Source organism: Oncorhynchus tshawytscha, linkage group LG04, assembly GCF_018296145.1.
Source record: "Oncorhynchus tshawytscha isolate Ot180627B linkage group LG04, Otsh_v2.0, whole genome shotgun sequence".
NCBI lineage: Eukaryota > Metazoa > Chordata > Actinopteri > Salmoniformes > Salmonidae > Oncorhynchus > Oncorhynchus tshawytscha.
In genome coordinates, this window is record NC_056432.1 from 9,304,425 (window position 1) to 9,327,152 (window position 22,728).

The window sequence follows — 22,728 nt, forward strand, 5'->3', positions numbered from 1 at the left end:
CTATCTGTACACCTGTCTTTGTCTCCAAAACTCACGGGATATTTATCAAAGGTGCTCTAAATGCACAAACACATCCCCAGTGGCCAACATAGCTGAGTTCTAGGAGAATCACGGTGAATCTGTTGAGAAAGCCTCATTGCTACAGTTCAGAAAACATTTGAACTGACTTTTTTTTACACCAACTTTGAGTTCCTGCCATCCCTTTTTTTTTTAGATCAACTGATTTACATGGACTTATATTGCTTCTTTTTTTGGGGGGGGGGTTCTGAAAATGCTAATATTAGCACGATCAAATCAAAGTGTATTCAGTACAGGATACAGCAGGTGTAAATGGTACAGTGAAATGCTAACTTTCAAACTCTCCTCAACAGCGCAGACCAAATATCAATATCAATAGTACCATATTAAAGTCAAAGTAGAAGCAAAATCCAAAATATAACAGGCTAGTAATACAAAGTAGTAATAAATCCTGTTGTGGTAGAATATATACAGTTTAATACAAAGTAGTAATAAATCCTGTTGTGGTAGAATATATACAACAACACAACATACAGTTTAAACGATATTAGACAAATTAGTTGGCTAGTTTAACAAAAGCATAGAGTTTGATTTGCAGTCAGTTCTTAGACTGCTTTCAATTAAGGAAGCAAATATCTAAAGATGTACTTTCCCTGAACTCGCCCCTTTAAGCTGTTAGGGTTAGGGTTAGGGTTAGGGTTAGGGGTTAGGGTTAGGGTTAGGGGTTAGGGTTAGGGTTTAGGGTTAGGGTTAGGGTTAGGGTTAGGGTTAGTTTGTCTCCGGGAGATGATGACGGCAGTACTGTAGTGACATTGGGGTTCAATTTACTACTACATGGACCTGCACGTGGCAGGGTGGCCTAGTGGTTAGAGCGTTGGACTAGTAACTGGAAGGTTGCAAGTTCAAACCCCTGAGCTGACAAGGTACAAATCTGTCGTTCTGCCCCTGAACAGGCAGTTAACCCACTGTTCCTAGGCTGTCATTGAAAATAAGAATTTGTTCTTAACTGACTTGCCTAGTTAAATAAAGAAATAGAAAATGAAAGCTTTTATCATCATCACGGAGCTTTTCTGCTCTGTCTACAGACACCAGCTATCGGTACTGGAAAGGCAACATTTCATGGGCTGAGTGGGATCCATTGTAATCTGCACTGTACATGTCCAAGAATACTTCCCTTGTATTCTTACTACCAACAATAGCACTGTGCACCAGGGTTGGTGTCAATTTGAGGAAGGGAACTGAAATTCCCATTCAATAATTGAAAAAAAAGTGCTTTTATTTTCACTGACTTCTCAGTATATCGAAGATAATATCGATTCCAAATGTTTATCCATTTACTTTCTGAATTTACTGCAATTGAAATTGAAATTGACCCCAACCCTGCTGTGCATGCTTAATACTCAGTTTTCTCCACAGTGAAATGGTATGTGCAGCGTACAGCCAGTGAGAGGTATCAGCCTGTGTCATCAATGCTGTTAGGCCACATGAAGCATTGGATGACATCATTCACACAGGTAGTCTCGAGTCCAACGATCAGTTAGTTACGCAACACGTTTTTCACCCGTGAGCTTGTGTGCCTCTCCGATCCATGTAGCTTATCTGTAGAACAACGCAGTCTGTTTTTATAGAGGAAAATGAGAGATTGATGCATTCCATAAGTCTAGGCATAACTCGCCAGCTTTTATTTTACTGTCACTTTAATGACACTGTCTGTCTACTCTGTTTATAGGCCCTCAGAATGTCACTCACAGGATAACTCCCAAAGCGCTCACTACCATGTCACATGTGTGTGTGTGTGTGTGTGTGTGTGTGTGTGTGTGTGTGTGTGTGTGTGTGTGTGTGTGTGTGTGTGTGTGTGTGTGTGTGTGTGTGTGTGTGTGTGTGTGTGTGTGTGTGTGTGTGTGTATTTGTCAGTGTGCAAGTAATCTATTATTTGAAGCTGAATTCTTTCCACCCTAACAACATTGTACATTTTGCAGTTTCACATGTGAAATAGCTGTTTTTGAAAGAAAAGCTATTTTTTTGACCATTAAAATAACATCAAATTGATCAGAAATACAGTGTAGACATTGTTAATGTTGTAAATTACTATTGTAGTTGGAAACGGCAGATTTTTAATGGAATATCTACATAGGCGTACAGAGGCCCATTATCAGCAATCATCACTCCTGTTTTCCAATGACACATTGTGTTAGCTAATCCAAGTCAATCACTTTAAAAGACTAATTGATCATTAGAAAACCCTTTTGCAATTATGTTAGCACAGCTGAAAACAGTTGTGCTGATTAAGGAAGCAATAAAACTTGCCTTCTTTAGACTAGTTGAGTGTCTGGACTATCAGCATTTGTGGGTTCGATTACAGGCTCAAAATGGCCAGAAACAAATAACTTTCTTCTGAAACTTGTCAGTCCATTCTTATTCTGAGAAATGAAGGCTATTCCATGTAAGAAATTGCCAAAAAACTGAAGATCTCGTACAACTCTCTAACACTAACCCTAGAATAGAAGGAGGAGTGGGAGGCCCAACTGCACAGTGATGTACTGCACGGTGATGTACTGCACGGTGATGTACTGCACAGTGATGTACTGCACAGTGATGTACTGCACAGTGATGTACTGCACAGTGATGTACTGCACAGTGATATACTGCACGGTGATATACTGCACGGTGATGTACTGCACAGTGACGTACTGCACAGTGATATACTGCACGGTGATGTACTGCACAGTGATGTACTGCACAGTGATATACTGCACGGTGATATACTGCATGGTGATGTACTGCACAGTGATGTACTGCACAGTGATGTACTGCTTTTGTTTATAGGCCTGATGTATTTGTCAGTTGATGTACTACAGTATATGTCTGTCTGTGCAGTATATGCCTGTCTGTGATGTATATGCCTGTCAGTGAGTATATGCCTGTCTGTGATGTACTGCCTGTTTGTTTATAGGCCTGTCTTTGTCAGTATATGCCTGTCTGTGCAGTATATGCCTGTCTGTGCAGTATATGCCTGTCTGTGCAGTATATGCCTGTCTGTGCAGTATATGCCTGTCTGTGCAGTATATGCCTGTCTGTGCAGTATATGCCTGTCTGTGCAGTATATGCCTGTCTGTGCAGTATATGCCTGTCTGTGCAGTATATGCCTGTCTGTGCAGTATATGCCTGTCTGTGCAGTATATGCCTGTCTGTGCAGTATATGCCTGTCTGTGCAGTATATGTCTGTCTGTGCAGTATATGCCTGTCTGTGCAGTATATGCCTGTCTGTGCAGTATATGCCTGTCTGTGCAGTATATGTCTGTATGTGCAGTATATGTCTGTATGTGCAGTATATGTCTGTATGTGCAGTATATGTCTGTATGTGCAGTATATGTCTGTATGTGCAGTATATGTCTGTCTGTGCAGTATATGCCTGTCTGTGCAGTATATGCCTGTCTGTGCAGTATATGCCTGTCTGTGCAGTATATGCCTGTCTGTGCAGTATGTGCAGTATATGTCTGTCTGTGCAGTATATGTCTGTTTGTGCAGTATATGTCTGTCTGTGCAGTATATGTCTGTCTGTGCAGTATATGTCTGTCTGTGCAGTATATGTCTGTCTGTGCAGTATATGTCTGTCTGTGCAGTATATGCCTGTCTGTGCAGTATATGCCTGTCTGTGCAGTATATGTCTGTATGTGCAGTATATGTCTGTATGTGCAGTATATGTCTGTATGTGCAGTATATGTCTGTCTGTGCAGTATATGTCTGTCTGTGCAGTATATGTCTGTCTGTGCAGTATATGTCTGTCTGTGCAGTATATGGCTGTAAACAAGACTCATTTTTTTATCAACCTCCCTCCTCACGTCACCAGTGGGTTGCTTCATGGTCCTTCACTGAATCCTAACGGCCTCATACAGACTCTGTGAATCTATTGGAATATTGACTACAGCTTTTGCTTTCTCGGTGGACCATTACTCAGTGCTGGTCTTCCGGGGCAAAAACCTGATGTAATTTAAAATCGACGTACGTTTTTGGTGAATACAACTTAAGTTGTCAACAAACGTAAACTCTACTTGAAAAATAAACCAACGCTTGAAATCCTGTTGTTGATTTGTGGTTGAAATCTAAGTGTAACACTTTTTTTTTGCATTTTTTCAACCAGAAATTGCATTGATGTTCAACATCAGTATGTTGAAAAGGTATCAGAGATAATGTTCATAAAACCTTTGTTCAATGTATTTATGCCTGGTGGGAGAACATCTATGAACTCTTGTCCTATATATCTTGGTCTCTCTGGTGTCAGTCTGGCTCCTCTCAAAGCTCAAAAACTGGGGTTCGGGGTTTTTCTCGCCACTTTTGGTGTTACCCAATACTTGGTTTTGTGCTTGGACCTTTCTTAATCGTTCCTAGTGAAAAGCTTGCCAAGCATAGTAAAAAACTTGATCCGAATTAAATTGAATTGATGTTTAGCCTGAGGTTATAGGTTCATAGTCTGGAAGTTGTCTTTGTGTTTTGACCCCAGACAGACTGTCTGGTCACATTGATCTGAGGTTATAGGTTCATAGTCTGGAAGTTGTCTTTGTGTTTTGACCCCAGACAGACTGTCTGGTCACATTGATCTGACGTTATACAGTGGGGAGAACAAGTATTTGATACACTGCCGATTTTGCAGGTTTTCCTACTTACAAAGCATGTAGAGGTCTGTAATTTTTATCATAGGTACACTTCAACTGTGAAAGACAAAAATCCAGAAAATCACATTGTATGATTTTTAAGTAATTCATTTGCATTTTATTGCATGTCATAAGTATTTGATCACCTACCAACCAGTAAGAATTCCGTCTCTCACAGACCTGTTAGTTTTTCTTTAAGAAGCCCTCCTGTTCTCCACTCATTACCAGTATTAACTGCACCTGTTTCTACTCGTTACCTGTATAAAAGACCCCTGTCCAAACACTCAATCAAACAGACTCCAACCTCTCCACAATGGTCAAGAGCAGAGAGCTGTGTGAGGACATCAGGGATAAAATTGTAGACCTGCACAAGGCTGGGATGGGCTACAGGACAATAGGCAAGCAGCTTGGTGAGAAGGCAACAACTGTTGGCACAATTATTAGAAAATGGTAGAAGTTCAAGATGACGGTCAATCACCCTCGGTCTGGGGCTACATGCAAGATCTCACCTCGTGGGGCATCAATGATCATGAGGAAGGTGAGAGATCAGCCCAGAACTAGACGGCAGGACCTGGTCAATGACCTGAAGAGAGCTGGGACCACAGTCTCAAAGAAAACCATTAGTAACACACTACACCGTCATGGATTAAAATCCTGCAGCGCACGCAAGGTCCCCCTGCTCAAGCCAGCGCATGTCCAAGCCCGTCTGAAGGTAGCCAATGACCATCTGGATGATCCAGAGGAGGAATGGGAGAAGGTCATGTGGTCTGATGAGACAAAAATAGAGCTTTTTGGTCTAAACTCCACTCACCATGTTAGGAGGAAGAAGAAGGATGAGTACAACCCCAAGAACACCATCCCAACCGTGAAGCATGGAGGTGGAAACATCATTCTTTGGGGATGCTTTTCTGCAAAGGGGACAGGACGACTGCATCGTATTGAGGGGAGGATGGATGGGGCCATATATCTTGGCCAACAACCTCCTTCACTCAGTAAGAGCATTGAAGATGGGTCGTGGCTGGGTCTTCCAGCATGACAACGACCCGAAACACACAGCCAGGGAAACTAAGGAGTGGCTCCGTAAGAGGCATCTCAAGGTCCTGGAGTGGCCTAGCCAGTCTCCAGACCTGAACCCAATAGAAAATCTTTGGAGGGAGCTGAAAGTCTGTATTGCCCAGCGACAGCCCCGAAACCTGAAGGATCTGGAGAAGGTCTGTATGGAGGAGTGGGCCAAAATCCCTGCTGAAGTGTGTGCAAACCTGGTCAAGAACTACAGGAAACGTATGATCTCTGTAATTGCAAACAAAGTTTTCTGTACCAAATATTAAGTTCTGCTTTTCTGATGTATCAAATACTTATGTCATGCAATAAAATCCAAATAAATTACTTAAAAATCATACAATGTGATTTTCTGGATTTTTGTTTTAGATTCTGTCTTTCATAGTTGAAGTGCACCTATGATAAAAATTACAGACCTCTACATGCTTTGTAAGTAGGAAAACCTGCAAAATCGGCAGTGTATCAAATACTTGTTCTCCCCACTGTAGGTTTATAGCCTGGAAGTTGTCTCTGTGTTTTGACCCCAGACAGACTGTCTGGTCACATTGATCTGAGGTTATAGGTTTATAGCCTGGAAGCTGTCTTTGTGTTTTGACCCCAGATGTCTGGCCACATTGATCTGAGGTTATAGGTTTATAGCCTGGAAGTTGTCTTTGTGTTTTGACCCCAGACAGACTGTCTGGTCACATTGATCTGAGGTTATAGGTTTATAGCCTGGAAGTTGTCTTTGTGCTTTGACCCCAGACAGAGAGTCTGGTCACATTGATCTGAGGTTATAGGTTTATAGCCTGGAAGATGTCTTTGTGTTTTGACCCCAGACAGATCCTGGTCATATTGATGCTCACCTTAGACTGCTCTTTGGTCCACATCTACAGGCCATATACAGTATATTTTGAAAGTATTTTGATATGTTGAAATACTGGTATGTTTAGTCCAGCTAACTGTGATCGGGTTGAAATACATAGAGGAAAACACTGTTGTGTTCAAATCTGTATTTTCCCCAGGTCTGGTCATTGTCAGGCTTCCAGAAGGACATGTGGTGATGTTGGTCAACCTTCTTGTTCCTCTGCTGAGATATGACTGCTGTGCATGTGCGCGCCCACGCGTTCACACACACATACACACACACACACACACACACACACAAACATGCACGTGTTCACACACACACACACACACAAACATGCATGCGTTCACACACACACACACACACACACACACACACACACACACACACACACACACACACACACACACACACACACACACACACTCTGTCTGACCTCCTCCTCCGTAGTGTGAGCCCAGATAAAAAGAACCAGCCACAGCTCCCCACACTATTTTAAGTGCTTTTTAGATAACTCTCCACTCTGGTCTTAAAAATAGCAAAGAATCAAGTTGTTATGTGGGACTCAATCAGCCTATTAGCATGCCTTACCAGGATGCACAGGGAAAAGACAAGTGTTCTCTCACTCCCTCTCTCTCTCTGTCTCTCTCTCTCTCTCTCTCTCTCTCTCTCTCTCTCACACGCTCTATCTCTCACACACACACACACACACACATGCACACACAAACACAAACACACACATGTGGGAACAATCCCGTCTGTCAGGGGCCTTTAGTGGTGCCCTGACGTTCACTCTGGAGAGAAGGGAGTCTGTCTGCTTCAGTTTAAGGGAAAACAGTGCTCCGAAAACACTTAATTCCTGCTTCTCTTCCTAATAAGGGAGAGAGATGGCCTCAGAGTGTGTCCAACTTTCAGGAATGACGACTGCTTTCTGGAAAGGCTGTGCTGATTATGGTTTTTGCATTAAAAAAAAAAAGATCTAACTGTGTAGAGAAAGAAGGAGCACAAGACAAACAACAGGAAATGTGCAATAGAGAGAGGTGGAGGAAGAGGAGGAAGATGAGGAGGAAGAGGAGGAGGAGGTGGAGGAATAGGAGGAGGAGTTGGAGGAAGAGGAGGAAGATGAGGAGGTGGAAGAGGAGGAAGGTGAGGAGGAAGAGGAGGTGGAGGTGGAGGAAGAGGAGGAAGATGAGGAGGATGAGGTGGAGGAAGAGGAGGAAGATGAGGAGGAAGAGGAGGAAGAGGAGATTTAATTATTAATGAATGAAAAACCCAGTGGTCAAGTCTTTCTCGTTAGCTGGAGGGTATTAGTCTGCCAGGATATACATTAAGGCTCTACATTCATGATTTACGGAAGGGCACATTGTCGAGGTAATTAGCATCAGGCTCCCATGGGAAAGGACACATTTTAATCTCACTACATTTTTGGTCATGTAGTGATTACCTCAGACCCCAATGGGATCTGGTGTATATAGTCTGGAAGCTGTCTTTGTCTATATGCTTCCAGGCAATATGCTCCGTCTGACACGAAACAGAATGCTTATGGCCATATCAAGGGCATAACAATTTTTTATAATCCCTGTATTTTGGTATGATTTTTTACATTTATTTTTATTTTTACAGCACTCTCACATCTGAGTTATTGTTATTTTTAATCGTTTTGGTACTATTTTCACAAGTCTGTGGTACATTTTCACAACTCTTAGTACAAAACTCCAAACTGGTCACACTTGTAACGCAGCCAGTCTTTCATTCAAAACCTGTCATTGCGCATTCATTTGGATTTTAAATATCTCTCACCACGTATAATTGCAACATAGGTGTAGTCTTTAATCAAATCTAAGAAATTAAATGAAACAAATTAAATGAATGAAAATTAAACATAACATTTAGCATGCATTCATTTGCGTCAAGCCTGTTGAGCATTTGGCCATAAATTCTAATTCACATCACAGTGAATGTCCTTATTGTTCATACACTGCGGGAAAAACCTTTTGGTATGGCAAATCCAAGCTTGACATTGGTCGTCATTGATGTCGTCGTATGCCTCTTCCATGGACAGAAGAAGGGTGGCTCGTTCATGGGGAGGACGATCTTACACCTTCCACCTCCATGCTGAAAAAAATCCTCAATAGGGTTGAGGAAAGGAGAGTATGGGGGCTGGTATAGGGTCATGAATCAGGGAGGGGCCGAAACCATGCCTGAACCACTTCTGCATAGTGTAACCTGACATTGTCCCACACAATGACATATATGACTCCTTCACTTTGACAGGCCTGCTCAATTTCATTGAGAAACACAATGAGCTGCGCAGCGCTGTAAGATCCGAGTAATGACCTACGTCCTACCACATCATCTTCTGAGATATCGCCAACGTGTCTCCAACGCTGTCCAGGCACTTGGACAGTCGGTTTGCCGATGAGGTTCCGATGAGGTTCCGATGAGGTTCCGCCACGTTTTAGACAGGTTGAAGCCGGCTTCATCAGCAGCATCAAGCACCATCACCCTCTAAAAATATATTTTGGTTAGTTAATTTTACAGTATAGTTCCAGAATGATATTGTGAAGTAGCATGTGTATTAATAGTAACAGTAATACAGTATACAGTGCTGTACCTAAACATACTCGGCCCGCAGCTGTTTCACCCGGTCGTTGTTTGTCTCAAAAGGCACCAGGTAAATGTCTTTCATAGATACCTGGTACCTCTTCAAAAGGTGGGCGACTGTTGGTAGGCTGATGGATGCCACATTGGCAAAGGTGTCATTCTTTCTCCTCAATCAATGGCCAGCTTTATTTCGGACAGTCGTATGTTTTTCCTGGCCCTCACCATGTCCACTGCTGTTGATCTGTCAGGACACGGCCACCACCTAGGGGTCAGTTCTGAGGATGGAACAGAATCAACACTATAGAGTCAACACACAACACTATAAGAATAACAATACTGGAACATGTTTTGTGAATTTATATGCATTACCACTTACTGTAAAGCATAGTGCATATCCTGCAGACTTACTGGTTTTCTTGACTTTTATTTAACTAGGCAAGTCAGCTAAGAACAAATTCTTATTTTCAATGACAGCCTAGGAGCAGTGGGTTAACTGCCTGTTCAGGGGCAGAACGACAGATTTATACATTGTCAGCTTGGGGATTTGAACTTGCAACCTTCCGGTTAATAGTCTAACGCTCTAACCACTAGGCTACCCTGCCACCTCTACACTCTAACCACTAGGCTACCCCAGACTAAATGTTCTCATGATTGAATTGACAGTTGCTCTTTTCAGATTGAGGTGAACTAATCTGGCAGCCTCTGCCATGGTAAGACCTCTGTTTACCACATGGTCAACGACGATGGCCTGGACTTCATTAGACACAACAGTTCTCTGCCGTCTGCCTCCCTCTCTCTGATGTCCACCTCTTTGATGGGGCCCATGCCCAGCTCTTTGACCTCTTTGACTGGGCCCTTGTCCACCTCTCTGACTGGGCCCTTGTCCACCTCTCTGACTGGGCCCTTGTCCACCACTCTGACTGGGCCCTTGTCCACCTCTCTGACTGGCCCCTTGTCCACCTCTCTGACTGGGCCCTTGCCCACATCTCTGACTGGGCCCTTGTCCACCACTCTGACTGGATCCTTGTCCACCTCTCTGACTGGGCCCTTGCCCACATCTCTGACTGGGCCCTTGTCCACCACTCTGACTGGGCCCTTGTCCACCACTCTGACTGGGCCCTTGTCCACCTCCACCACTCTGACTGGGCCCTTGTCCACCTCTCTGACTGGGCCCTTGCCCACATCTCTGACTGGGCCCTTGTCCACCACTCTGACTGGATCCTTGTCCACCTCTCTGACTGGGCCCTTGCCCACCTCTCTGACGGGCTCCTTGTCCACCACTCTGACTGGGCCCTTGTCCACCTCTCTGACTGGGCCCTTGTCCACCTCTCTGACTGGGCCCTTGCCCACATCTCTGACTGGGCCCTTGTCCACCACTCTGACTGGCTCCTTGTCCACCTCTCTGACTGGGCCCTTGTCCACCACTCTGACTGGCTCCTTGTCCACCTCTCTGACTGGGCCCTTGTCCACCACTCTGACTGGATCCTTGTCCACCTCTCTGACTGGGCCCTTGTCCACCACTCTGACTGGGCCCTTGTCCACCTCTCTGACTGGATCCTTGTCCACCTCTCTGACTGGGCCCTTGTCCACCTCTCTGACTGGGCCCTTGCCCACCTCTCTGACTGGGCCCTTGTCCACCTCTCTGACTGGGCCCTTGCCCACCTCTCTGACTGGGCCCTTGTCCACCTCTCTGACTGGGCCCTTGCCCACCTCTCTGACTGGGCTCCTTGTCCACATCTCTGACTGGGCCCTTGCCCACCTCTCTGACTGGGCCCTTGCCCACCTCTCTGACTGGGCCCTTGTCCCACCTCTCTGACTGGGCCCTTGCCCACCTCTCTGACTGGGCCCTTGTCCACCTCTCTGACTGGGCCCTTGCCCACCTCTCTGACTGGGCCCTTGTCCACCTCTCTGACTGGGCCCTTGTCCACCTCTCTGACTGGGCCCTTGTCCACCTCTCTGACTGGGCCCTTGTCCACCTCTCTGACTGGGCCCTTGTCCACCTCTCTGACTGGGCCCTTGCCCACCTCTCTGACGGGCTCCTTGTCCACCTCTCTGACTGGGCCCTTGTCCACCTCTCTGACTGGGCCCTTGTCCACCTCTCTGACTGGGCCCTTGCCCACCTCTCTGACGGGCTCCTTGTCCACAAGCTCTTTTTATTTCTTCCTCTCCCTTGCTGTCTATCCTGCTCCATGTTGAAAGAAATTGTGTTCACACACCCTTTTTTATATGGTGAGCAAATTGTGGTTACCACTGAAATCAATTAGGAAACATGAGTAGTTATGTATGTTTATCATGTATTATCCATGTCATTTAGATGTGTAAACTTGACAAACATCTGATTTTAAAATCTATATGTTTACCAAACGGTTAAGCGGTTAACCCTTAAACGCAGTTGGATTAAGTGATGGTCAAATGTATTTAAACAAATGAGAAGAGAATCATATGAAAAGTATTGTGAACATTGCATTGTGAAAGACAGTTTCTAGATGAAACACAGATTGGTTTTGGTGAAAAAAAGTGTGTTGTACTTTAGTCAATTGAAAATGTGCTTCAAGTTTTGAAAAACAGCCTTTTTGATGATCTGTTTTGAATTTCATACCAAGAGTTGTGAAATGTTACTACATACTTGTGGAAATAGTACCAAGGCAATAAAAATGGTCTCTTGTTGCAGGCAATAATGTGCTAGCATCTTCCAGGAAAACACAAACCAGCACGCTGCTCCTCACTTTGTGTTTTTACGCTTACGTGTCAGCCTCTTGATCTTGGTCAGACCTTATGTGTCAGCCTCTTGATCTTGGTTAGACCTTATGTGTCAGCCTCTTGGTCTTGGTTAGACCTTATGTGTCAGCCTCTTGATCTTGGTCAGACCTTATGTGTCAGCCTCTTGATCTTGGTCAGACCTTATGTGTCAGCCTCTTGATCTTGGTCAGACCTTACGTGTCAGCCTCTTGGTCTTGGTCAGAGCTTACGTGTCAGCCTCTTGATCTTGGTCAGACCTTACGTGTCAGCCTCTTGGTCTTGGTCAGAGCTTCTGGTTTTTAAACCTTACGTGTCAGCCTCTTGATCTTGGTCAGACCTTACGTGTCAGCCTCTTGGTCTTGGTCAGAGCTTACGTGTCAGCCTCTTTATCTTGGTCAGACCTTACGTGTCAGCCTCTTGGTCTTGGTCAGAGCTTACGTGTCAGCCTCTTGATCTTGGTCAGACCTTACGTGTCAGCCTCTTGGTCTTGGTCAGAGCTTCTGGTTTTTAAACCTTACGTGTCAGCCTCTTGATCTTGGTCAGACCTTATGTGTCAGCCTCTTGATCTTGGTCAGAGCTTCTGTTTTTAAACCTTATGTGTCAGCCTCTTGATTTTGGTCAGAGCTTTTCATTTTTAAACCTTATGTGTCAGCCTCTTGATCTTGGTCAGAGCTTCTGGTTTTTAAACCTTATGTGTCAGACTCTTGATCTTGGTTAGAGCTTTTAATTTTTAAACCTTATGTGTCAGCCTCTTGATCTTGGTCAGAGCTTCTGGTTTTTAAACCTTATGTGTCAGACTCTTGATCTTGGTCAGAGCGTTTCATGTTTAAACCTTACGTGTCAGCCTCTTGATCTTGGTTAGAGCTTTTAATTTTTAAACCTTATGTGTCAGCCTCTTGATCTTGGTCAGAGCTTCTGGTTTTTAAACCTTATGTGTCAGACTCTTGATCTTGGTCAGAGCGTTTCATGTTTAAACCTTACGTGTCAGCCTCTTGATCTTGGTCAGAGCTTCTGGTTTTTAAACCTTACATGTCAGTCTCTTGATCTTGGTCAGAGCTTTTCATTTTTAAACCTTATGTGTCAGCCTCTTGATCTTGGTCAGAGCTTCTGTTTTTAAACCTTATGTGTCAGCCTATTGATCTTGGTCAGACCTTACGTGTCAGCCTCTTGATCTTGGTTAGAGCTTATGTGTCAGCCTCTTGGTCTTGGTTAGACCTTATGTGTCAGCCTCTTGATCTTGGTCAGACCTTATGTGTCAGCCTCTTGATCTTGGTCAGACCTTATGTGTCAGCCTCTTGATCTTGGTCAGACCTTATGTGTCAGCCTCTTGATCTTGGTCAGACCTTATGTGTCAGCCTCTTGGTCTTGGTCAGAGCTTACGTGTCAGCCTCTTGATCTTGGTCAGACCTTACGTGTCAGCCTCTTGGTCTTGGTCAGAGCTTCTGGCCTCTTTTTTAAACCGTACGTGTCAGCCTCTTGATCTTGGTCAGACCTTACGTGTCAGCCTCTTGGTCTTGGTCAGAGCTTACGTGTCAGCCTCTTGATCTTGGTCAGACCTTACGTGTCAGCCTCTTGATCTTGGTCAGACCTTACGTGTCAGCCTCTTGGTCTTGGTCAGAGCTTCTGGTTTTAAACCTTACGTGTCAGCCTCTTGATCTTGGTCAGACCTTACGTGTCAGCCTATTGGTCTTGGTCAGAGCTTACGTGTCAGCCTCTTGATCTTGGTCAGACCTTACGTGTCAGCCTCTTGGTCTTGGTCAGAGCTTACGTGTCAGCCTCTTGATCTTGGTCAGACCTTACGTGTCAGCCTCTTGGTCTTGGTCAGAGCTTCTGGTTTTTAAACCTTATGTGTCAGCCTCTTGATTTTGGTCAGAGCTTTTCATTTTTAAACCTTATGTGTCAGCCTCTTGATCTTGGTCAGAGCTTCTGGTTTTTAAACCTCATGTGTCAGCCTCTTGATCTTGGTTAGAGCTTTTAATTTTTAAACCTTATGTGTCAGCCTCTTGATCTTGGTCAGAGCTTCTGGTTTTTAAACCTTATGTGTCAGACTCTTGATCTTGGTCAGAGCGTTTCATGTTTAAACCTTACGTGTCAGCCTCTTGATCTTGGTTAGAGCTTTTAATTTTTAAACCTTATGTGTCAGCCTCTTGATCTTGGTCAGAGCTTCTGGTTTTTAAACCTTATGTGTCAGACTCTTGATCTTGGTCAGAGCGTTTCATGTTTAAACCTTACGTGTCAGCCTCTTGATCTTGGTTAGAGCTTCTGGTTTTTAAACCTTATGTGTCAGCCTCTTGATCTTGGTCAGAGCTTCTGGTTTCTAAACCTTACGTGTCAGTCTCTTGATCTTGGTCAGAGCTTTTCATTTTTAAACCTTATGTGTCAGCCTCTTGATCTTGGTCAGAGCTTCTGTTTTTAAACCTTATGTGTCAGCCTCTTGATCTTGGTCAGAGCTTTTCATTTTTAAACCTTATGTGTCAGCCTCTTGATCTTGGTCAGAGCTTCTGTTTTTAAACCTTATGTGTCAGCCTCTTGATCTTGGTCAGACCTTACGTGTCAGCCTCTTGATCTTGGTTAGAGCTTATGTGTCAGCCTCTTGGTCTTGGTCAGACCTTATGTGTCAGCCTCTTGGTCTTGGTTAGACCTTATGTGTCAGCCTCTTGATCTTGGTCAGACCTTATGTGTCAGCCTCTTGATCTTGGTCAGACCTGGTTTTTTATGTGTCAGCCTCTTGATCTTGGTCAGACCTTACGTGTCAGCCTCTTGGTCTTGGTCAGAGCTTCTGGTTTTTAAACCGTACGTGTCAGCCTCTTGATCTTGGTCAGACATTTTTAAACGTGTCAGCCTCTTGGTCTTGGTCAGAGCTTCTGGTTTTTAAACCTTACGTGTCAGCCTCTTGATCTTGGTCAGACTTTTAATTTTTAAACGTGTCAGCCTCTTGGTCTTGGTCAGAGCTTCTGGTTTTTAAACCTGACGTGTCAGCCTCTTGATCTTGGTCAGACCTTATGTGTCAGCCTCTTGATCTTGGTCAGAGCTTCTGTTTTTAAACCTTATGTGTCAGCCTCTTGATTTTGGTCAGAGCTTTTCATTTTTAAACCTTATGTGTCAGCCTCTTGATCTTGGTCAGAGCTTCTGGTTTTTAAACCTTATGTGTCAGACTCTTGATCTTGGTTAGAGCTTTTAATTTTTAAACCTTATGTGTCAGCCTCTTGATCTTGGTCAGAGCTTCTGGTTTTTAAACCTTATGTGTCAGACTCTTGATCTTGGTCAGAGCGTTTCATGTTTAAACCTTACATGTCAGCCTCTTGATCTTGGTTAGAGCTTTTAATTTTTAAACCTTATGTGTCAGCCTCTTGATCTTGGTCAAAGCTTCTGGTTTTTAAACCTTATGTGTCAGACTCTTGATCTTGGTTAGAGCTTCTGGTTTTTAAACCTTATGTGTCAGCCTCTTGATCTTGGTCAGAGCTTCTGGTTTTTAAACCTTACGTGTCAGTCTCTTGATCTTGGTTAGAGCTTCTGGTTTTTAAACCTTATGTGTCAGCCTCTTGATCTTGGTCAGAGCTTCTGGTTTCTAAACCTTACGTGTCAGTCTCTTGATCTTGGTCAGAGCTTTTCATTTTTAAACCTTATGTGTCAGCCTCTTGATCTTGGTCAGAGCTTCTGTTTTTAAACCTTATTTGTCAGCCTCTTGATCTTGGTCAGAGCTTTTCATTTTTAAACCTTATTTGTCAGCCTCTGGATCTTGGTTAGAGCTTCTGGTTTTTAAACCTTATGTGTCAGCCTCTTGATCTTGGTCAGAGCTTTTCATTTTTAAACCTTATGTGTCAGCCTCTTGATCTTGGTCAGAGCTTTTCATTTTTAAACCTTATGTGTCAGCCTCTTGATCTTGATCAGAGCTTCTGTTTTTAAACCTTATGTGTCAGCCTCTTGGTCTTGGTTAGAGCTTCTGGTTTTTAAACCTTATGTGTCAGCCTCTTGGTCTTGGTCAGCGCTTCTGGTTTTTAAACCTTACGTGTGAGCCTCTTGGTCTTGGTTAGAGCTTCTGGTTTTTAAACCTTAGGTGCTGAACACATCATGGAAGCAGCATGTTGTGCTGCTGCTGTGAGAGTCTGTATGCAGGTGTTAGGGAGTGGTTTGACCAGCCATTTGTCCTTTGTGTTATTCCAAAAGCCCATGAAATGTGCTCTGGCACAACCTGTCAGGCCTGGCATCCATGGGACCGCGCCCCGCTTGTCTGTCTGTCTGTCTGTCTGTGTGTGTCTGTGTGTGTGTGTGTGTGTGTGTGTGTGTGTGTGTGTGTGTGTGTGTGTGTGTGTGTGTGTGTGTGTGTGTGTGTGTGTGTGTGTGTGTGTGTGTGTGTGTGTGTGTGTGAGTGAGTGAGTGTGTGAGTGTGTGAGTGTGTGAGTGTGTGAGTGAGTTTGTGGGTGCATCCATATGGGGTGTGTTTGTGTATGGGAGAATTAAGTATTTACAGCCTCGTCCAGGCAAGGCGTAAAACACATTATTTTAATGGGGTTACACACATAAATAGAGCTTGTGTGAAATGTCTCCCCCATAAAACTCAGTCAAAGACAGGAGGGGAGTGGCATGTATACAATGCATCACAGTGAGGGGAAGTGGTTGGGGGAACCTCCAGAGCACCTCCAGAGCGCCTGCACAACCTCTGTTCTCTCACCACCAAACTGCCTCCATCCCTGGGGAAGAGGAGGAGGCACACTCCCCTTCACCCGATCTCTCCTGGCTCTGTCCTCATTCTAATCTCCCACAGTAAATCTAACACTGGGCTTTATTGATTCAACATGTTCTGCTCTGTGGAGATTGATACCATTTCATGGCACAGTGTTGGAGTCATCCGTCAGTGTCGGAGTCATCCGTCAGTGTCAGTGTTGAAGTCATCCATCAGTGTTGGAGTCATCCATCAGTGTTGGAGTCATCCATCAGTGTTGGAGTCATCCGTCAGTGTCAGTGTTGGCGTCATCCAACACTGTTGGCGTCATCCATCAATGTTGGCATCATCCATCACTGTTGGAGTCATCCGTCAGTGTCTGTGTTGGCGTCATCCATCAGTGTTGGAGTTGTCCGTCAGTGTTGGCGTCATCCGTCAGTGTTGGAGTCATCCGTCAGTGTCAGTGTTGGAGTCATCCGTCACTGTTGGAGTCATCCGTCAGTGTCAGTGTTGGCTTCATCCGTCCATGTTGGAGTCATCCATCAGTGTTGGAGTCGTCCATCAGTGTTGGAGTCATCCATCCGTGCTGGAGTCATCCATCCGGGTTGGAGTCATCCATCCGTGTTGGAGTCGTCCATCAGTGTTGGAGTCATCCATCCGTGCTGGAGTCATCCATCCGTGTTGGAGTCATCCATCCGTGCTGGAGTCATCCGTCCGTGTTGGAGTCATCCGTCCGTGTTGGAGTCATCCGTCCGTGTTGGAGTCATCCGTCAGTGTTGGAGTCATCCGTCAGTGTTGGAGTCATCCGTCAGTGTCTGCATCCACAGTAACAAAGCACACAGAACATACAATACACCCAACATACTGTAAAAGCCCAGCCTTAAGACATTCTTTTAAAGCCAATGGAAACAGAGAAAACCTTGCTGAAAGGATGCCTGGACAAGCAACAATCTGATCTGATTGTTGTTTGTGCTTTCAATCTTATTTATTCATTGCTATGCTTCAGTCAGTACACAGCAGTAGTCCCCCCACCCTCTCTCTCTGACCCTAACACATTCCCATAGGCTGACCTGTGAAGGGGCTTGTGCAAGCTGTGGGGTGTGATTGAGATGGCTGACCCATCCACAGGTCAGAAAGCGCTGTGGGAGGGAGATGGATGCCGAGGGGTCCGGTGAAGTTGCCCCTAGACGCTGATCTTGGGTCTGTTTTTCATTTCCCCAACAATGATCAAGGTTTGGTTTGTGGGAGGGGAAGCTGACCCTAGATCTGTACCTACGGGAAACTTCACCCCGGCCTGAAGAGAGATAAATGCCAAGGTGTCAGAGCACTTTGGTTATGCTCTGGGATGCTGGGCTGTCCCCAGGCAGGACAGGGGAGATGTGGGAGTGTATGATTAATAGGCTATCATATCTCCTCTAAATGATGTCCCATGTAATACGCCCAGACGAAGGGATACTCTACTGGCTTAACATAGGGGGCCCCAGGTAAGCAGCCATTGGCTGCTAAATTTACTGAAACCTGTTCTTGCGTCCGTTTTTGCTTTATGTCAAGCTTGATGGTGATTAGCTCATTAGCTTAAGCGAGCGCAACTCTTTTTCCATTACATTTCGTCTACATTTCAAAGTCAAAAGTTGACTGTTCAAAGTTGCTTATAAGTTGGTCATTGGGGTGGCAGGGTAGCCTAGTGGTTAGAGCGTTGGACTAGTAACCGGAAAGTTGCAAGTTCAAACCCCTAAGCTGACAAGGTTGTTCTGCCCCTGAACAGGCACTTAACCCACTGTTCCTAGGCCGTCATTGAAAATAAGAATTTGTTCTTAACTGACTAGCCTGGATAAATAAAGGTAAAAAAACAAACAAGAGAGTGTCTTTCAGCTTGAAACTGCAGTAATTTACCCTTTATTTCTTCTCCCGTTGAGCTCAGAAGACCTCTTTACCCGGGAACCTTGTTCAAGGGAAGAGACTGTAAGCACAGGAAGGGGTCAGAGACGATCAGGGAAACGTTCCTGGAAAGGTTTATGGTGACTCTGAGATGTTCTAGAATGTTTAATCTAGCTGCTGACATTGTAATGTCTCTGAGGGCCAGCTTTGGCCAGTCTCCTCAGGGCACCAGATTCATTGGTATCAAATAGATGGGGTTTCTTTAATAGACTTTCAACAGCTGGCATCTAATGTGACCCATGTTCTTTCTGTCTGTAATCCAAGTTTCACGGACAGGGATCACTTTTGGATGCTGCCGAGTTCGATGACAACAAACTCTCTCTCGGCAACTGCCTCTTGCGCTCCATTCAAAGCTCAAGTCAAAATGTTTCCCTCATAATTGCCGGGGTTTATTTCAGCTCCCACCAAAATGAAAAGATGATCTTAGCAGAACAGAATGCTCTTAGGAGCATCAAGTGTGCTGCTCAACTGTGGCAGGTCTAATGTCTGCCGCAATGGGGACAACATGCAATTGAGGCATTACATATTGAAAACAGACACTTTTTTAGTCAAGCTACGTGTGACTCTATTTTCATGTTCTGTCTATCATTTGCAATGTGGACAAAGTTACATTGACACATGATTTGGTGTGTTCGTGGCTGATAACGCTGGCGTATTAGTAACCAAGTGCATTCTGTTCTGATCCGAGTGGGGCTCAAACTCACAACCTTCTGCACAACAACACACGCCACTCAATGCCAGCCGTTTTAGCTGACAGAGCAAGATACTGATCTGTCACTCTGTGAGTAAAAGTTGGCTTAAGATCTCAGGGAAGTTGTGATGTCACCAATGTAGCCCAGACAACGTGCTACAAGCGCGTACATCCACTACTTAATTATCTTCTTGTCTTCACAGAGCCTCCACCGTCCCAAAACCTCCCGTGGCCCCGAAGGTACGTATGTTTATCACAGACGATGTGATTCTCTCCCCCTTTAAGCCAGGTATAGACCTAACAAAATATCTGATTCAACATTGGTATTCCAGCTAGTTACTGTAAAAAAGTCAACATAGTTCATTTGATTGATATTGAATGTCTTTGCATAAATTGGGCCCCTCTGAAATGATGTCACACAACATCTGTGTTGCATGCTGGGAACAAGACCACCATTTGTAAAGCCATTCTATTTTGTTCCATTTTAATACAGTAGTTGCCTAGTTGTTCCATTTTAATACAGTAGTTGCCTAGTTGTTCCATATTAATACAGTAGTTGCCTAGTTGTTCCATTTTAATACAGTAGTTGCCTAGTTGTTCCATTTTAATACAGTAGTTGCCTAGTTGTTCCATATTAATACAGTAATTGCCTAGTTGTTCCATTGTTTTTATGGTTTCAGTTCAAATCAAATAAAAACTGATGCTTCTCTCTTCTCAGAGGGATAATTTAGTATTTTAACGATTTCTAAGCGAAAGGGCAGAACGATACAGTAATCTTTGATTTGGTTAAGATAATTCCCCTTACAAAGTGACTTTTTGTCTGTTTCTAAGAGAGCTGTGGAAACATCAGTGTTGCATGTGTTGTGTTGATGTGTTGATGCATCCTGCATGCCTTTCCTCCAACATGTAGGTCGAGCCATCAGAGATCCTTAAGCCTGTGGCTATTATCAGCCACCACCCCCACCCCCACCACCATCCCACTGAGCCCACCAGTCTTATCCCCAGCGCCCCACACAACAAAACTGCCCGGCCCTTTGGGGGCTGCGGGAGAGAGGACAGGGACTCCCCCATCGCACGCTCCCCCCATTCCGCCTTCATTCCCTCTGCATCCTCTGCCTTCACCCCCGCCACCCTAGCCCGCACTCCTCCTCCACCCCAGCCCCTCTTCCCTTTCTCCTCCTGCTCCTCACCCCCCTCCCTCCCTGCCGCACCCCAGCCCTCTGTCTATAACACGCCCTTCAACCTCTACTCCAACGAGAACGCCTGCGAGGTGGCCATGGGCCAGAGGCGGGGACTAACGGAGAGCCAGGGAGGAGCTGTGCAGTTGAACGGGTGAGTGGCACTAACAGGCTCCTCCCCTTTTACTCATCCTCCCTTCCTCCCTCATCTGGGTCCAATGGAAAGATGTTGCCCTAAAAGTCTCAGTATGAAACTGGGGTTAAACCATGGTTAGGGATTAGGAGGTTGGGTCCATCATGTACAGCACTGTGTGTCACTGTGAATGACCTTTCTGTTACAGGAGCTACGGTACTATAATATGATATGACAGCTTGGATGTGGATATGTGAGTTCTCATTGGATCGTATAGTGGCCTGCTACCACAGTGAAACCGAACCTTAAAGTTCAGAAACAACAGTCATCTAATATTAACTTTTCACCATTGTGTGTAGCCTACTGAATATTGTTGCAGACAGTTTTAGATGATCAACAGAACTATTTGAGGTGTAAATCAGTTGAGATGGAGGTTGAGTTCCAAATGGTGCCCAGTTCCCTATATAGTACACTATCCCATGAGCCCTGGTCAAAAGTATCAAAGCATAAAGAGAATAGGGTGCCATTTGGAACATAGGAGTAATTTTACTAAATTAACAATGAAGGTGTTGAAGCTGTTTAGTTGGTACTGCTCGTGTTCAAAGTGCCAGTATGAACGTGTCAGGGTTCAGGTGGTTTAGGTCTGAACTTGTCAGGGTTCAGGTGGTTTAGGTATGAACTTGTCAGGGTTCAGGTGGTTTAGGTATGAACTTGTCAGGGTTTAGGTGGTTTAGGTATGAACTTGTCAGGGTTTAGGTGGTTTAGGTATGAACTTGTCAGGGTTCAGGTGGTTTAGGTATGAACTTGTCAGGTTTCAGGTGGTTTAAGTCTGAACTTGTTAGGGTTCAGGTGGTTTAGGTCTGAACTTGTCAGGGTTCAGGTGGTTTAGGTCTGAACTTGTCAGGGTTCAGGTGGTTTAGGTCTGAACTTGTCAGGGTTCAGGTGGTTTAGGTCTGAACTTGTCAGGGTTCAGGTGGTTTAGGTCTGAACTTGTCAGGGTTCAGGTGGTTTAGGTCTGAACTTGTCAGGGTTCAGGTGGTTTAGGTATGAACTTGTCAGGGTTCAGGTGGTTTGGTCTGAAATTGTCAGGGTTCAGGTGGTTTAGGTCTGAACTTGTCAGGGTTCAGGTGGTTTAGGTATGAACTTGTCAGGGTTCAGGTGGTTTAGGTATGAACTTGTCAGGGTTCAGGTGGTTTAGGTATGAACTTGTCAGGTTTCAGATGGTTTAGGTATGAACTTGTCAAGGTTCAGGTGGTTTAGGTATGAACTTGTCAAGGTTCAGGTGGTTTAGGTATGAACTTGTCAAGGTTCAGGTGGTTTAGGTATGAACTTGTCAGGGTTCAGGTGGTTTAGGTATGAACTTGTCAGGGTTCAGGTGGTTTAGGTATGAACTTGTCAGGTTTCAGATGGTTTAGGTATGAACTTGTCAGGGTTCAGGTGGTTTAGGTATGAACTTGTCAGGGTTCAGGTGGTTTAGGTATGAACTTGTCAGGGTTCAGGTGGTTTAGGTATGAACTTGTCAGGGTTCAGGTGGTTTAGGTATGAACTTGTCAGGGTTCAGGTGGTTTAGGTATGAACTTGTCAGGGTTCAGGTGGTTTAGGTATGAACTTGTCAGGGTTCAGGTGGTTTAGGTATGAACGTGTCAGGGTTCAGGTGGTTTAGGTATGAACTTGTCAGGGTTCAGGTGGTTTAGGTATGAACTTGTCAGGGTTCAGGTGGTTTAGGTATGAACTTGTCAGGGTTCAGGTGGTTTAGGTATGAACTTGTCAGGGTTCAGGTGGTTTAGGTATGAACTTGTCAGGGTTCAGGTGGTTTAGGTATGAACTTGTCAGGGTTCAGGTGGTTTAGGTATGAACGTGTCAGGGTTCAGGTGGTTTGGGTAAAACGTGTTTTGGCACTGAGGCACTAAAGCAAAAAGCTGTTTTTGTTTTTAGTGTTTTTTCAAGTAAATAAGGTCAAACTTTCCCAGTACTGGAAATATTATTCTGAAACCACAAGGTACGGGCACAATGGCAGATTTAGGTGTAGGGGAAGGACTATGTTTATGTTTTGTAGTTAGTAATAGTTTAATTACTCATTGGCTGTACACAGTACATACAAGTAGAACAGTAGCGAAACAATCCGGACATTTTGTCTAGTTTCATTTCTCCCCCCTTACTTTCCTGTCTGTCTGTCTGTCTGTCTGTCTGTCTGTCTGTCTGTCTG

The 22,728-nt window shown here is 44.6% G+C and overlaps 1 protein-coding gene across 10 annotated transcripts in view; it reads left to right on the top strand.

The window, feature by feature from the left end:
* Positions 1-22,728, top strand: part of LOC112246636 (PDZ and LIM domain protein 5) — a 137,795-nt gene that overhangs the window by 68,069 nt on the left and 46,998 nt on the right. For 8 of the 10 annotated variants that reach the window (XM_042320288.1, XM_042320287.1, XM_042320291.1 and 5 more), the window contains exons 4-5: positions 19,415-19,451; positions 20,122-20,543. In XM_042320288.1, the coding sequence (XP_042176222.1) occupies positions 19,415-19,451; positions 20,122-20,543 (459 nt within the window). The remainder of the gene's footprint in view (positions 1-19,414; positions 19,452-20,121; positions 20,544-22,728) is intronic. The other 2 variants (XM_042320295.1, XM_042320296.1) reach the window with 1 other exon arrangement.